Source organism: Lynx canadensis, chromosome B2, assembly GCF_007474595.2.
Source record: "Lynx canadensis isolate LIC74 chromosome B2, mLynCan4.pri.v2, whole genome shotgun sequence".
Lineage (NCBI taxonomy): Eukaryota > Metazoa > Chordata > Mammalia > Carnivora > Felidae > Lynx > Lynx canadensis.
The window spans coordinates 11,071,390-11,086,877 of record NC_044307.1 but is presented as its reverse complement, the minus strand read 5'-3'; the positions used below and the strand labels follow the sequence as shown (position 1 = coordinate 11,086,877).

The window sequence follows — 15,488 nt, the reverse complement described above, 5'->3', positions numbered from 1 at the left end:
ATTTGCAGGACTGGATTAGTGGTCATGTACTATTTTGGTTTTTGTCTGGGAAACTTTCTATCTTTCCTTCCATTCTTGATGATAGTCTTTCTGGATAGAGGATTCTTGGCTACAGGTGTTTCCCATTCAGCACTTTGAATATAACGTGCCATTCCTTTCTGCCTTGGAAAGTTTCAGCTGATAGCCTTATGGAGTTTCTTTTTTTCTTTCTTTCTTTTTTTTTTTTAATTAAAAAAAATTTCTAGATAGTGCAAATTAGGGAGGGGGCAGAGGAAGGAAGAGAGAGAATCCCAAGCAGACTCTATGCCTAGTGCAGAGCTGGACGCCTGGCTATATCCCATGACCCTGGGATCATGAACCTGAGCTGAAATCAAGAGTCAGATGCTCAACGGACTAAGCCACCAAGGCACCTCTGGGATTTCTTTTGTATGTAACAGTCTTCTTTTGTATTGCTACTTTTAATATTTTTTCCTTATCACTATATTTTGCTATGTTAATTACAGTGTGTTTTAGTGTGGATCTGCTTTTGTTGATTTTATTGGAGGTTCTCTGTGTCTCCTGGATGTGAATATCTGCTTCCTTGCCTAGATAAGGGAAGTTTTCAGCTATCATTTCTTCAAGTAAATGCTCTTCCCCCTTTTCTCTCACTCCTTCTTCTGGGACTCCTATAATAAAATTTTACTATGTTTGATGGAATCACTGAGTTCCTTAAATCTATTCTCACTTTGCATAATTCCTTTTTGTCTCTTTTGTTCAGCTTGATTACTTTCCATTACTCTGTTAATTCGTTCCTCTGCCTCTTCCACAGTGCTGTTCATTCCATCAAGTGTGTTTCTCATTTTATTTATTGAACCCTTTATCTCTGCTATGTTATTCCTTTTCTTAGTGTTAAGGATCTCACTGTTGTTCTCTACTCTTTCTCAAGTCCGTTGAGTATCCTTATGATCATTGCTTTAAATTCTCCATCAGAGGAGCGCCTGGGTGGCTCAGTCAGTTAAGCGTCCGACTTCAGCTCAGGTCACGATCTCACAGTCCGTGAGTTTGAGCCCCGCGTCGGGCTCTGGGCTGATGGCTCAGAGCCTGGAGCCTGCTTCCAATTCTGTGTCTCCCTCTCTCTCTGCCCCTCCCCCGTTCATGCTCTGTCTCTCTCTGTCTCAAAAATAAATAAACGTTAAAAAAAATTTTTTTTTTAAATTAAAATAAAAAAAAATAAATTCTCCATCAGACATGTTGCTTGTATCTGTTTTGCTTAGATCTCTGACTGTGGCATTGTCCTGTTCTTTCATTTGGGGCAAATTCCTCTGTCTTCTCATCTTATGTAAGTCTGTATTCCTGTTTCTGTGTATTAGGAAAGCCAGCTACATCTGTTCTTGAGGGTAATGGTCTTATGAAGAGGAGGTCCCGTAGTGCCCTGCCATGTAGCTCCTCCTGTACCCCAGGGCCTGGAACTTCTGGGAATATCTCCAATGTGTGTTGTGAGTGCTCTGCTGTTGTGTCCTGGCCATTTTATCCTTTAGGCTAGTCATCTGCAGGGGCTCTCTTTGCCTTTTGTGGGCTGTGTTTGGTTCATGGCCTGTGTGTGCTCTAGTTTGCTTGTGAAATGGGACCTGTCACCACTGCCACTGAAACTGAGGCTTTGCAAAACTCCCAGGTGGGGAGACGTGATATGGATAAAGGTTTGCACCCGTCTTCTGGGAGACAGGGCCCGCCATGCTGGGATCGAGGCAAGCGTGACTGCGGAGGGCAAGCATGAACATGGGTGGGGGAGGCTTGGCGTAAGCAAGTTAGGTGGCAGGTGTTGGCACTGGGTTGGTTCCTGCAGGTGGCTCTGTGTTTATGCTGAGGGGTAGGAGAGAAGTGATGCCTGACAGTTCCTTTGTTCCCAGAGGGGTCTCTCTGTGATGGCTGTCTCTCTGGGACGTGCTTCGAGATGAGCAACTAACCTCCCCACTTTGTGCCCTGGGTGCTCTTCAGATTGCAGTTTTCATGCTGTATGTCTGAGGGCTGTTTGCCCTGCCTTCTCTCCAAGAGTAGCCCCGATGCCCTCTGGGCTCTATCCCTGCCAAGCCCACTGACCTTTCGAACTCTAGGCTTTAACTCTTGTTGGTTGCAAGAACTCACAGAATTTGTCCCTTCTTACTTTCCAAGCCATTTACTGTGGGGATATGTTTTCCCCGTGCACTCCCGTGTGCCAGTCTGTCTTTTTTCCTTCCCCACTATAGTTTCTCCCTCCCTACCACAGCGGCCACGATCCATTTCTTTCCCAAGCTTCATCTCAGCACTCATACCTTCTTTAATGTGGCCTTTTCTGCATCTTTAGTTGTGAAGTTTCTTCTGCCAGTCTTCAGATCAATTTCTCAGGTAGTTAGGGTGATTTGATAGTTCACCTAGTTTTATTCGTGGGACAAGGCAAGCCTAGGGTCCTTTTTTTTTTTTTTTTAATTTTTTTTTTTTTAACGTTTTATTTCTTTTTGAGACAGAGAGAGACAGAGCATGAATGGGGGAGGGGCAGAGAGAGAGGGAGACACAGAATCGGAAGCAGGCTCCAGGCTCTGAGCCATCAGCCCAGAGCCCGACGCGGGGCTCGAACTCACGGACCGCGAGATCGTGACCTGAGCCGAAGTCGGACGCTTAACTGAAGTCGGACGCTTAACCGACTGAGCCACTCAGGCGCCCCAGCCTAGGGTCCTTCTACTCCACCTCCATCTTCCCCTCTGAAAATAAAGTTTTATTGGACACAGCCATGCTCATTCATTATTGGCTATGGTTGCTTTCATGCTACGATGGCAGAGGGATTGTGATGTAGAAAATATGATACACAGAATTTAAAATATTTACTATCTGGCCCTTTACAGAAAATGTTTCCTGATCTCTGTTCTGACCCATGAGCATGGTATATCTCTCCGTCTCTTCAGGGTCTTTAATTTCTCTCAAGAAATCGTTGAGAAATTTGTTGAGAAACAAAAAATTGTTGAGAAAAAAAAAAGTGTTTTTCTCATTTCCACTGAGGGTGTCTTTTGTTAAATTTATTTCTAGGGGCGCCTGGGTGGCTCAGTTGGTTAAGCGGCTGACTTCGGCCCAGGTCATGATCTCGCGGTCCGTGAGTTCGAGCCCCGCGTCGGGCTCTGTGCTCACAGCTCAGAGCCTGGAGTCTGTTTCAGATTCTGTGTCTCCCTCTCTCTGACCCTCCCCCGTTCATGCTCTGTCTCTCTCTGTCTCAAAAATAAATAAACGTTAAAAAAAAAAAATTAAAAAAAAATTTATTTCTAGATATTCTGCTTTTTCTAATTATATGTAGGATTTATTTTTAATTTCATTGTCAAGTTGTTTGTTAAAATTATATATAAATGCTATTTACTTCATATGTTGATTTTATACCTAGAGACTTTCTTGAATTCACTTATTAAATTTCAAAGATCGTTTATAGGTTCCTTTGGGTTTTCTACAATCACATCAACTGTGAATAAAGACTGTTTTACTCTTTTTTTTTAATGTTTATTATTGAGAGAACGAGACAGAGCATGAGTGTGGGAGGGGCAGAGAGAGGAGGAGACACAGAATTTGAAGCAGGCTTCAGACTCTGAGCTGTCTCAGCACAGAGCCCGACATGGGGCTCGAACCCACCAACTGTGAGATCATGACCTGAGCGGAAGTCGGACGCCCAACTGACTGAGCCACCCAGGAGCCCGTTTTACTGTTTTTTAAAAACTCAATGTTTGGGGCGCCTGGGTGGCTCAGTCGGCTAAGCGTCCGAGTTCAGCTCAGGTCACGATCTCGCAGTTCATGCGTTCGAGCCCCGCGTCGGGCTCTGTGCTGACAGTTCAGAGCCTGGAACCTGTTTCAGATTCTGTGTCTCCCTCTCTCTCTGACCCATCCTGTTCACGCTCTATCTCTCTCTGTCTCAAAAATAAATAAACGTTAAAAAAAAAAATTAAAAACTCAGTGTTTGGGGCACCTGGGTGGCTCAGTCGATTAAGCGTCCAACTCTTGGTTTTGGCTCAGGTCATGATCTCACACATGGGCTGGAGCCACTCGTTGGGCTCTGCATTGCTGGCGGTGTGGAGCCTGCTTGGGATCCTGTCTCTCCCTCTCTCTCTGCTCCTCCCTCACTTGCTCTGTCTCTCAAAATAAATAAATTAAAAAAAAATTAAAAATACAATGTTTTGGGACACCTGGGGGGCTCAGTCAATTACGTGTCCGACTCTTGATTTTGGCTCAGGTCATGATCTCACTATCATGAGATCGAGCCCCTCCTCACACTCCACGCAGGGTGTGGAGCCTGCTTGAGATCCTCCCTCCCTCCACCCCTTCCCTGCTTATGCACGCATGCTCTCTCTCTCGCTCTCAAAAAAACAAACATATATATATATATAAAATCTCGGTTGTTTGCTCTTTCTTCTTGTCTTATTACATTGGTCAGGACCACCAGTACAGGGTTGAGTAGAAGTTGGAAAACAGACATCTTTGTCTTGTTACTGACCTGAGAAAGGAATGTGTTCAGTATTTTTTTCATTATGTATAGCGTTGGGTGTAGTTTTTCTTGGATGTCTTTTATCAGACTGAGAAGGTTCCTTTCTATTCCTAGGTTTCTGAGAACTTTTTTTTTTTTTTTTTTTTAACGTTTATTTATTTTTGGGACAGAGAGAGACAGAGCATGAACGGGGGAGGGGCAGAGAGAGAGAGAGACACAGAATCGGAAACAGGCTCCAGGCTCTGAGCCATCAGCCCAGAGCCTGACGCGGGGCTCGAACTCACGGACCGCGAGATCGTGACCTGGCTGAAGTCGGACGCTTAACCGACTGAGCCACCCAGGCGCCCCTCTGAGAACTTTTTATTATGAACAGATGTTGGATTTGTTTTTAATTTTTTTTTCATGTTTATTAATTTTTGAGAGATAGAAAAGCACGAGCGCGGAAGGGTCAGAGAGAGAGAGAGAGAGACACAGAATCCAAAACGGGCTCCAGACTCTGAGCTGTCAGCACGGAGCCCGATGTGGGGCTTGAACCCAAGAACTGGGAGATCATGACCGGAGCTAAAGTCAGACACTTAGCCGACTGAGCCACCCAGGAGCCCCACAGATGTTGGATTTTGTGAAAAACTTTCTCTGCATTTTTTATGATGATCATACTGGTTTTTCACCTTTAATCTGTTAATGTAGGTGAATCACACAGATTCTGGCATGTTGAAACAGCCTTGTGTTCCTGGGGGAAAAAATCCCACTTGTGCTTAATATGTTATCCTTTTAATGTATTGTTGGATTCGGTTTGCTGATGCCTTGTTTTGGAATTCTGCACCTGTGTTCATGATGAATACTATCTGTCATTTTCTTATAATATCCTTGTCAAGTTAGTTCTGGTATCCAAGTTATGCTGGCTCCATAAGACAATTGAGAAGTATATCCTCCTCCTCTAAAGAGTTTGTGTAAGATTGATATGATTTCTTTCTTACTGTTTGGTGTGATCGGTTGTGAGGACATTAGGCCAGTTTTCTTTGTGAGAAGTTTTGAAATTACAAATTCAATGTTTTTAACAGATGCATGGTTTATTCTACATGTTTTACACAGTTGTATTTATTTTTATTTTTAAGTAATCTCTACACCCAATGTAGGGCTCAGTCTCACAACCCTGAGATCAAGAGTCGCACGCTCCACTGCCTGAGCCTGCCAGATGCCCCTAGGTGGTTGTGGTTTTGAAGAAATTTGTTTATTTCATCTACATTGTCAGATTTGTTAGAGTTGTTTGTACTGTTCCCTCGTTCCCCTTTTAATGTCAGTGGGATCTGTGGTGGTATCCCTGTTTTATTGATGTTGGTATGTGGGAGTGAAGGGTGGAAAGTACACATGTAAGCCTGGGATCAGGGTCCTGGAAGTAGCCAGTCTTGTTCTGAAACCTTTCGATTTAGCCCTAAATTGGTGCACAAGCTGAACCTTCAGACTAGAAAGTCTCTCGGTGGGATAGGAGAGAAAAATATGGGAGGGGGCTGATGTTCATTTTTTAGGCTGAGTGGGGACACGGACAGCAATTGGGGTTTGAGTAGTGAAGGCATGAGGAGCTTGTATGGCAAAGGGGAGCCTGTCCAGCCAGCAAAACAGTAACATGGCTGCACTGAACTTAACTAGCACCTGTGCCCCAGATGACTTCTCAAGTGAAAAGTCGCCTCAGTCACGTTTCATTATAATATTTAAAGTAGAGCTCAAGCCAGAGATCAGTCAAAAATAGACTATTTTTTTAGGCTTCGTGCCCAGTGCAGAGCCTAATGTGGGGCTCGAACTCTCAACCCTGAGAACAAGACCTGAGCTGAGATCAGAGTCAGATGCTTAACTGATTGAGCCACCCAGGCACACCCCAGCTATTTTAATAGACGCTAGCCTTTGGACCATTTTCACCCAGCCTATTTTTGTGAAGTTTCTAAACAGTTGTTCTAAACGATTAAAAAAAATATTTTGTTGTATGGAAACCAATTTGACAATAAATTTCGTATTTAAATAAATAAAAATCTTAAAAATATATATATTTTGGATAACTTGCATAATAATGTTACTTACTAAATGCTAGGTGTGTTTTACACGCAAAATTTATGTGAAAATCACTTCGTCCTGTCCTTCAACTGGCTGTTGTTTGGCTGTGGTTTAACTGTGGTTTGGAGTTACCCATGACCCCTCTTATCTTTTACACGTGACGATGGAAAATACAATTTTGACTTCATTTCTACTGATGGTTCAGGTCATTTGTGTCCCTTTTCTCATTGAACTTGATTTTTCTTCAGGTGGTCCATGTCATTTTCACTTTCTTAAATTTAAGCCACTTTGAAAAGTCTAAGGTTTTCTTTAGAATGAGCTTGTTTTTAGAAAAATAGTATATTTGTCATTGAAAAATTGAAGCAGTATAGAAGAGAACAAAGATCATAGCAAAAAACAAATTCATTGAGTCACCATCATGAAATAACCATTGTTAGATGAGGTTTATTCAAGAGTGTTCCCACATCTGTGCGAGGAGAAGGCCTGGTTGACAGATACCTTCATACTGAGGAAAAGTACTCTTGCTGGTTTTATGTTAAATGATTGCATTTATTTATTCTTTAGTCTTTATTTTTTTAGCTTTTGAAAAAAATTTTATTTTTAGATAATCTCTACACCCAGTGTGGGGCTCAGACTCAACACCCCAAGATCAAGAGTTAGACGTTTCACTGACTGAGCCAGCCAGGCACCCCTAAGTGATTGCGTTTAATACAACAAAACTTAAAAAAAGAACAAGCCAAAGTGAAGGAAATTGCTGAACATGGGATGATTATTTCTTCATCACAAGGGATAGTAGTTTCTAGAAACCCCCTAAAAGGTTGAGATAACATACAATGAGAATGTTAGGAGGTTGGAATCGCTGTTTGTTTATTTTTGAGAAAGAGAGAGCACCCATGAGCATGAGTGGGGGAGGGACAGAGAGAGAGAGAGAGAGAGAGAGAGAGAGAGAGAGAGAGAGAATCCCAAGCAGGCTCCAGGCTCTGAGCTGTCAGCACATAACCCAGTGTGGGGCTTGAACTCACAAACTGTGAGCTCATGGCCTGAGCCGAAGTCAGACACTTAACCAACTGAGCCACCCAGGCACCCCTCTTCTTAACCACCTGAGCCACCCAGGCTCGCCATTTTAATCATAAATGTCATAAAATGGCATATTTTAATCTTAGATGTTACAAGTTGACACCTGGCCATGAAAGGGGAGAAAAGCAAGTTACATCACACTTCAGTCCACCTCACCTTTTCCTTGCTCCTAATTCTTGTTAGTGTTTTCTTGTTTGGTTTTATTTTCTAGTTTGCCTTGCTGGAGTAGCTGTTGTGTTATTTTCTGTAACCGTGGTTCCTCTGCTGTTTACTCTTGGTCCTGTGTTTCTGTGGCTTTACTGCTCTCCATGATTTCTTTTAGCACGGTTCCTCTCTCCCCACATCTTTATTTTGATTCATCACATGGTTGGAAATATTTTAACACCAAGTCCTTTTTCTCAGTGGAGCTCAGAGGTGTCAGATCCCTTACGTTTTTGAAAATGTAATTGTCTTTCTCTCCTCCTGCTTCCCACCGTCTTAAAGTTCAAGGTTTCATGGTCTGCTTAAATTCCAGCTTCTAACTATGGTATCGCATTTTCCCAATCTCCTTTTTCTCTCCAGAGATCTTCCTTTGAGACCCATTGCTGTAGTCTCAATTGATTGCCATCCATAGCCTGATCTTTTGAAATATTTATTTAAATGGTGTTTATTGACCCAGAGTCACTTTGGTCTTCAGCTCAGTATTCTGTCAAGGACAAAGTCTGGAAGGGTTTATTTGTAAAACAACATTAAACAGAATGGTAGCGAGCGCCACATGCTGTTTTGGAGCTTGCTTTTGTCGGTTTATATCTCTTAAAGATGCTTCTGTATCAGTGGATAAAGATCTCTTTTTTCTTAAAGACGGCATAATACAGTCCACTGAATGGATGGATCCTGATGAATTTAGTCTGATTAAAGGGTATGTGGGTGACTTTTAAATGTTTACTGTTACTGACATGCTACAGTGAATAGCTTTGTATCTATGCTGTTTTCAGTATATTTGTAGAATCATTTCCCAGAAATGAAGTTTTTTTTTTCTTTTTTTAATGTTTGTTTATTTGAGAGAGCGAGAGAGTGTGTGAGGAAGGGTCAGAGAGAGAGGGAGACACAGAATCTTCAGCAGGCTCCAGGCTCCGAGCTGTCAGCAGCCCAGAGTCCGACGCGGGGCTGGAACCCACAAACTGCGAGATCATGACCGGTGCTGAAGTTGGACGCTCAACCGACTGAGCCACCCAAGCGTCCCAAGTTTTGTGTGTGTGTGTGGTTTTTTTTTAATGTTTATTTTTGAAAGAGACAGAGCATGAGGGTCTGGGGGGGGGGGGGGCGGCCAGAGAGAGAGACACAGAATCTGAAGCAGGTTCCAGACTCTGAGCTGTCAGCACAGAGCCCAACTTGGGGCTTGAACTCGAGAACTGTGAGATCATGACCTGAGCCAAAGTCGGAAGCTTAACCGACTGAGCCAAGTGTCTCTAGAAGTGAAATTTCTGTGTCAAAGTATATACGGTCATTTTATTGTGAGCTAATGCATAGATATGAAAGAGGATTTATAATGTTGTGTAAGGAACAAAGAAGCAAAGCAAGCACTCAGGTACCCAGCATCCAGTTTTAGAAACAGAGCCCTACCAAGGCCTCTGTAACTCCCTGGGTGCCCCTCGGTAGTTACCTTTCTCTTCTTCCCCTGCAAGTATCCTGCAGTATTCTGAATTCTGCATTTATTATTCCTCTGCTTTTTGTTGCAGAGTTAATTCGTATTTATGAAACTAAAACAACATGTAAAGTGTTCTGTGTTTCTGTACTGGTTATAAATTATGTCGTATGGTTTGTATTCCTCTGCAACTTGCTTTTTCACATGCATCCATGTTGATGCTTAAGCTCTGGTTCATTAATTTTCCCTGCTGTGCAGTCTTGCCTTGCATAAATCTGCCTACCACAGTGGATCTGTTCTCCTGTTTGTGGATGTGAGGATTGTTTCTCGTTTTGGGTCTGTTAGATACAGTGAGCATTCTTGCACATGTGCAAGAGTTTCTCTGGACTATATTCCAGGGGCCAGATTTGCCGGGCCATATGGGATGCCAGTCTTCAGTTTATTTGGGTAACTTTCTTATTGAAGTATACCATGCAAACAGGCAATGCCCAAATCCAAATGCATAGTTCACTGAACTTTCTCAGAGTCCCCCTTTAGCCAGCTCCCAGTGAAGAAATCCAACACTTCTCAACCCCTCGGAAGCTCCCCTGCACCCCCTTTCGCTCATACCCTCCATCCCAATTCACAGTCCTGGCTTAGAACACTGGACCTGTTTTGCTGGCTTCTGAGCCTTATGTAGATGGACTCCTACGGTATGTGCTCTTCTGGGCCTGGCTTCTTGGTCCCTGTTACGTTTGGGAGCGCGTCCATGTTGTAGCGTGTGCTTTGTGGCTCGTTCCTTCTGATCGCCGTGTAGTGGTCTGCTCTTTGAACGTAACACACTTTATTTATTCTACTCTCGATGGACTTCTGCGTTGTGTTTAGCTTTTTCCTATTACGGACAGTGCTCCTTTGAACATTTCTGCTGCGTCTGTTGGTGCACATGTGTGAAGGTGCCTCTCGAAAATCTGGCGGAGTTTGAATCGCTGGGCATGCAGCTTGTATGTCTTAAGCTGTGAGAGAGGGTGCCCAGTTATCACGCATTTAAGTGTTGCCTATTTTGTCAAATCGCTCTCTAGATCATTCTCTTCCTTTACCTTTCCACCTGGGGCATGTTTACGGGAGTGGCTGGGTCTCCCGCACTCTCACTCCTGCGGTGTTTTATCACACTTTTTGCTTTTGCTAATGGAGTAGGTGAAAAGGGGTGTCCTACGGAGGGCACATTGACATACCTGTATTTTGTAAGCAAACCTAGTTAACACTTGGTTTTCTCTTTTGCAGCCTGAGACCTCAGATCATTGTTGCCTTCCAGAGGATCTAGTGAGTATCTGTGCACGTCCTAGACTACAGTTCAGTGTGCCTTCGATGATAAGTACTGAATAAGTCAGTGACAATAACGGTTTTATGAGTTTCTCTTTGGGTGCCGATCAAAGGCTTTTGATCTGACATGACACCTGTATGATGGACACGTCAGCAGTAGTGGTATCATGGGTAACCCCCCCACCACCTTAAAGAAAGAGAAGTAATTCTCTTGCTCCGAGTTAAAAGGGAAGGAGCTGAAGGCTTGCCTTAATACAAGCATCAGCCTTGTTATACTGGTTTCTTGTGGGTGACTTTGTGACCTTATCTCCATGTGACTCCTTCCAGGGAAAGAACAAGAGGCCCGTAATTTGATGGTCTTGGCCCACATTCAGCCACGAGAGTATTCTTGTGTGTTCTGACCTCTGTGTAACTGCTCTGTCCTGTCCCTGCCCACACAGGGGAGGGAAGCAGCATTTCCTGCAGGCGAAGCCTCCTCATGTTTCAATTATGGATCCTTGCTACCCGAGTTGGCAGTCTCTGTGGCCCATACAGCCCGGTCCTATGGCTGTTTCAGAAAATGACTTTTTACATTTCTGAGTTCCTAAAATTCTGAGATTCTGAGTTATTCTGCATTTCAGTAATACAGGGGTGTTACTTTGCAGTTTTTCTACATGTCTGAAACTCAGGAACTGTGACTGATTTTTACACCAAGGGAGGACTGACACCTCTTAAATCTACTTGAAATCCATTCTGTTATATAAAGGGGTGTGTGAAACACACACCTATTTTTAATAATTAATTTTACCCTCAAGCATTTCCATAGGAGAGCAGTGGCCCAAATATTTTCTGGATTCAAGGTAGACAGGATGAGATTATAGATAGAAAGGAAAAAATGACTGTAAATATAGTTGCAGTACCTTATGGATCTGTCTCCTGACATCAGACCCTTTTGCATGCAGAACAATCTGAAACTTTAGGACAGAGGCCATATTCTTGGGATGTAAGAACTTTAAAAAGTTTGGAAGAGATCGGGCCACCTGGGTGGCTCAGTTAAACATCTGCCTCTTCAGCTCAGGTCATGATCTCAGGGTTTGTGAGTTTGAGCCCCACGTTAGGCTCTGTGCTGAGTGTGGAGCCTGCTTGGGATTCTCCCTCCCTGCCTCTCTCCCTCTCTCCCTCCCCCTTTCCCTCTCCCTGTCTCTTCCTCCCCTCTCTCCCTCCCCCTCCCCTGCTTGCTGTCTCTTTCTCAAAATAAATAAAAATAAATTTAAAAATAAAAGTTGGGAAGAGTTCCCAGATTTGACCTGCCAGTTACTTGTGTTTGGCTAAGAGAGAGTCAGGAGCAGCTGCTTGACCCCGGTTCTATTCCTGTGGATTTTAGGGTCACTTTGAAAGTAGGCTGTGAACTTTGAGTGCTGTATAAGCTTCTGAGAGCTGCTGTAACAAATGATCATAACCTGAGTGGCTGATGGCCACAGAAGCTTCTTGTCTCCTAGTTTTAGAGGCTATGAGTCTGAGATGAAGGCCGCTGTCCCCCTGAAGGCTCCAGGGGAGCATTCATCCTGCATCTTCCAGCTTCCAGTGTTACGAGCCACCCTGGGCGTTCCTTGGCTTGTCCAAGTATCACTGCAGTCTCTGCCTTGTGACCCTCTTCCTGTGTGTCTCCCCATCCCTGTGTCTCTTTCCCTCCCCCCCCTTTTTTTTTAAACTTTTTTTTTTAAGTTTATTTATTTTGAGAGAGAGAGAGAGAACAGGACAGGCAGAGAGAGGAGGTGAGAGAGAGAATCCCAAGCAGGCTCTGCACCATCAGCACAGAGCCCAGTGCAGGGCTCTAACTCATGAACAGTGAGATCAAGACCTGAGCCAAAATTAAGAGTCGGAAGCTTAACTGAGCAACCCACGCACCCCTCTTCTCCTCCTCTTATGTGGCCATTAGTTGCAGTGAGTTTAGGGCTCACTCTCCTCTAGTGTGACTGATTACACTTATCAAGACCCTGTTTCCAAATAAGGTCACATCCTGAGGTTCTGGGTGGACACAGACTTTGGGGGAGCACCATTTAACCCAGTGTGGTGGCTACTTCATTAACTGTGCTAATCGATTGACTATATCAAGTATGATTTCTTCTATGGCATGTGTAGTGAAGGTGAGAGCTGGGTACTTGATGGTGCATCAGCCGAATTCTTGCCGCATGTCCGGGAGTGGCCACTGTGCCGAGTGGATGCTCTCGGAACGGCAGGATGGAGTGCTGGTGCATCAGTTGCTGTTGGAGCTGCTCACATCCCAGGGCAGAGGCTGGTTGGAGCACCTTCAAGTCAGCTTCAGGGGGAAGAAGAATTGGCAGCAGGTATCAGGGTGGCAGGGCCTCTCTTGGGTCCTCAGTTCACCAACAGCTGCAAGACCCAGGAAGCAGAAGAGATTGGGAAGAGCTTGGGTTCATGTTTGCTGGGGCACTTCCATTCTGACCTCTGTGCGGTCCATGTGGATGGACTGTCAGGGTCAGAACGCTCCGTGTCCTTTCTCCTTGGGGTTACGCTGGGAAGGAGTCCCCAGAGGCAGCCCTGGTGTGTCGGGGAGGGAACTGAAGTTTCTGTGCTTTTTCAGTGCAGCACAGGCAGGCCGCAAGGGTAGCCTTGAGAACAGATTGCAAATTGAAATGCCTGCAGGGGCTGAGCTGGTACAGGGAATGTGTGAAGCAGCTGGGAATAATTTATAGGGGGTGTTGGGGCCCTTAGTAAACTGAAAAATGCTTGTCCCACGCTTGGACCCTGTGAAAGGTGAGGGGCAAGCAAAAGGCATCCGCGGACCGCGTTCGCCCTCTGGACCTCGAGTTCACAAACCCCCACTTGATGGCAGGTTGCATCTGCTCAGAGCCTGGAGAGCTGACAGCAGAGGGTCCCTGAGCTCAAGGTTCTCCTGTGTCAGATTCTTAGAATTCTTGGAACATACATTCAAGATCATGTTTAGAAAAGGCCGTCTGACACAGGATTGGAGGCAGTGTCGCTTTAGAAGCCAAGTAAATGTGATTTTTAGTGCAATAGTCATCCTGCAGATGCTTCGATCTGATGACTCCATATGTTAAATCAGCTCTGGAATGCGATCACATATTTTAAGGCCCAAAATAGCTGCTTTTTTCATTTCTACATTTAGCATCTTATTTTGATAGTTGTAGTGTACTCCTCCCTCTGAAAGTTTTTAGTACCTTCTAGCAAAAAGGAGTAATGCTTGGCTGCTTCTCAGGAGAGCTGTTTTTTTCTGCCTAGTTTCGTAATTTCCATTATCTTTCGATCCTAAGTAAAAGAGGGCGGGGCGGGGGGGGGGGGGTAGATCATGAATGATTAGTGACCAGAGAGAAGTTTCTTGTGTCAGACTGAAACCTGAGCTTGCAGCGTAGTGGATTGTACTGACTCTTACGTTACGTGTAATTATGCTGCACAGATAATAACGTACTAGACGCAGCTTTATTTGGTGTTGGCGGTTGGGGGTGTTGGTGTTTGAGGGGCACAGGAGGAGGCTGTTGCTGTGCTTCTGAAAGAATTCTGTTAGGAAACGCTCTCTCCGCGGACCCTTGGCTATTTTTTCTTTTCTTTTTAATGATTGTTTTTGAGAGAGAGTGTGAGCCGGGGAGGGGCAGAGAGAGAGAGGGGACTGAGGATCCAAAGCAGGCTCTGTGCCGACAGCAGCCAGCTGATGTGGGGCTCGAACTCACAAGCTGTGAGGTCATGACCTGAGCTGAGGTCGGATGCCCAAGTGACTAAGCCACCCAGGCGCCCCGACCCTCAGCTCTTTTTGTTTCTAAATCGGAGTGTGCGGAACTCTGGTGTAGGGTGGTTGAGTGTGAGAGGGCCGTGGGTGAATGACGCACAGCGTCCTCTGTCCTTGGCTGGGTCTGCACGTCGGTTCTTGTCTGCCATTGCGCCTCTCTGTCTTGTCTGCCCCGTTTCAGAGGGTGTCGGAAGTTTCCAACCACTGGTGGTACTCCATGCTCATCCTCCCTCCTCTGCTGAAAGACAGCGTGGCGGCACCCCTGCTCTCTGCCTACTACCCCGACTGCGTGGGCATGAGCCCCTCCTGCGCCAGCACGCACCGCGCGGCCGGCAGCACCAGCCCCGGGAAGCTGGAGCCCTCCAAGGCGGCCCCCACTGCGCTGGGTGAGAGCCGGTCGTGGCCCTCCCTGCTTCCCCTTCCCCTCTTTCCCCGGGCACGTGTGGGCGAGCAGAATGCAAAAGACATTTTCTTGATGTGTGTGGCCTGATAGAAGGCCCCTCGTTATTTCATGCATTTAGTTATGCCGTGGCTCAGTTGTATCATTTGTGTAGATCGTGCAGTTAACTTCCCCTCCATAGTGTGAAGTCCGTAACACCCGTCCAGGAATTGTGTCTACGGAGTTGAAGGAGTAATTTTTATTTATTTTTTTTTAACAACATTTTCTTTTTATTTTTTTTTCCCTTTTTTACATTTATTTGTTTTTGAGAAACAGAGTGAGCAAAGCGTGAGCAGGGGAGGGGCAGAGAGAGAAGGAGACACAGAATCTGAAGCAGGCTCCAGGTTCTGAGCTGTCAGCACAGAGCCTGATGAGGGGCTCGAACCCACAAACTGTGAGATCATGACCTGAGCCTTAGTCGGACGCTTAACCGACTGAGCCACCCAGGCGCCCCATCTTTTTTTTTTTTTAACGTTTATTTATTTTTGACAGAGAGAGAACGAGTCGGGGAGAGACAGAGAATCCCAAGCAGTCTCTGTGCTGTCAGCACAGAGCCCGATGTGGGGCCCAACCTCATGAACTGTGAGATCATGACCTGTGCCAAAGTCAGCTGCTTAACTGACTGAGCCACCCAGTCACTCCAAGGAGTTTTTTATTTGAAACTTAGGTGGCTACATAATTTGAAGATAATGCAAACTCGGACATACTGGAAGATAGTTTTGACTGTATGAGTCGCCCTTCTTTTTTTTTTTTTTTTTCTTTCTCCCCAGTCTCTCTGCTTCTAATG

The 15,488-nt window shown here is 45.0% G+C and overlaps 1 protein-coding gene across 5 annotated transcripts in view; it reads left to right on the top strand.

Moving 5' to 3' along the window:
* The window catches only part of KDM1B (lysine demethylase 1B), a 64,367-nt gene that overhangs the window by 18,985 nt on the left and 29,894 nt on the right, over nucleotides 1-15,488 (top strand). For all 5 annotated transcript variants that reach the window (XM_030314770.1, XM_030314769.1, XM_030314773.1 and 2 more), the window contains 2 exons: nucleotides 10,479-10,517; nucleotides 14,444-14,648. In XM_030314770.1, the coding sequence (XP_030170630.1) occupies nucleotides 10,479-10,517; nucleotides 14,444-14,648 (244 nt within the window). The remainder of the gene's footprint in view (nucleotides 1-10,478; nucleotides 10,518-14,443; nucleotides 14,649-15,488) is intronic.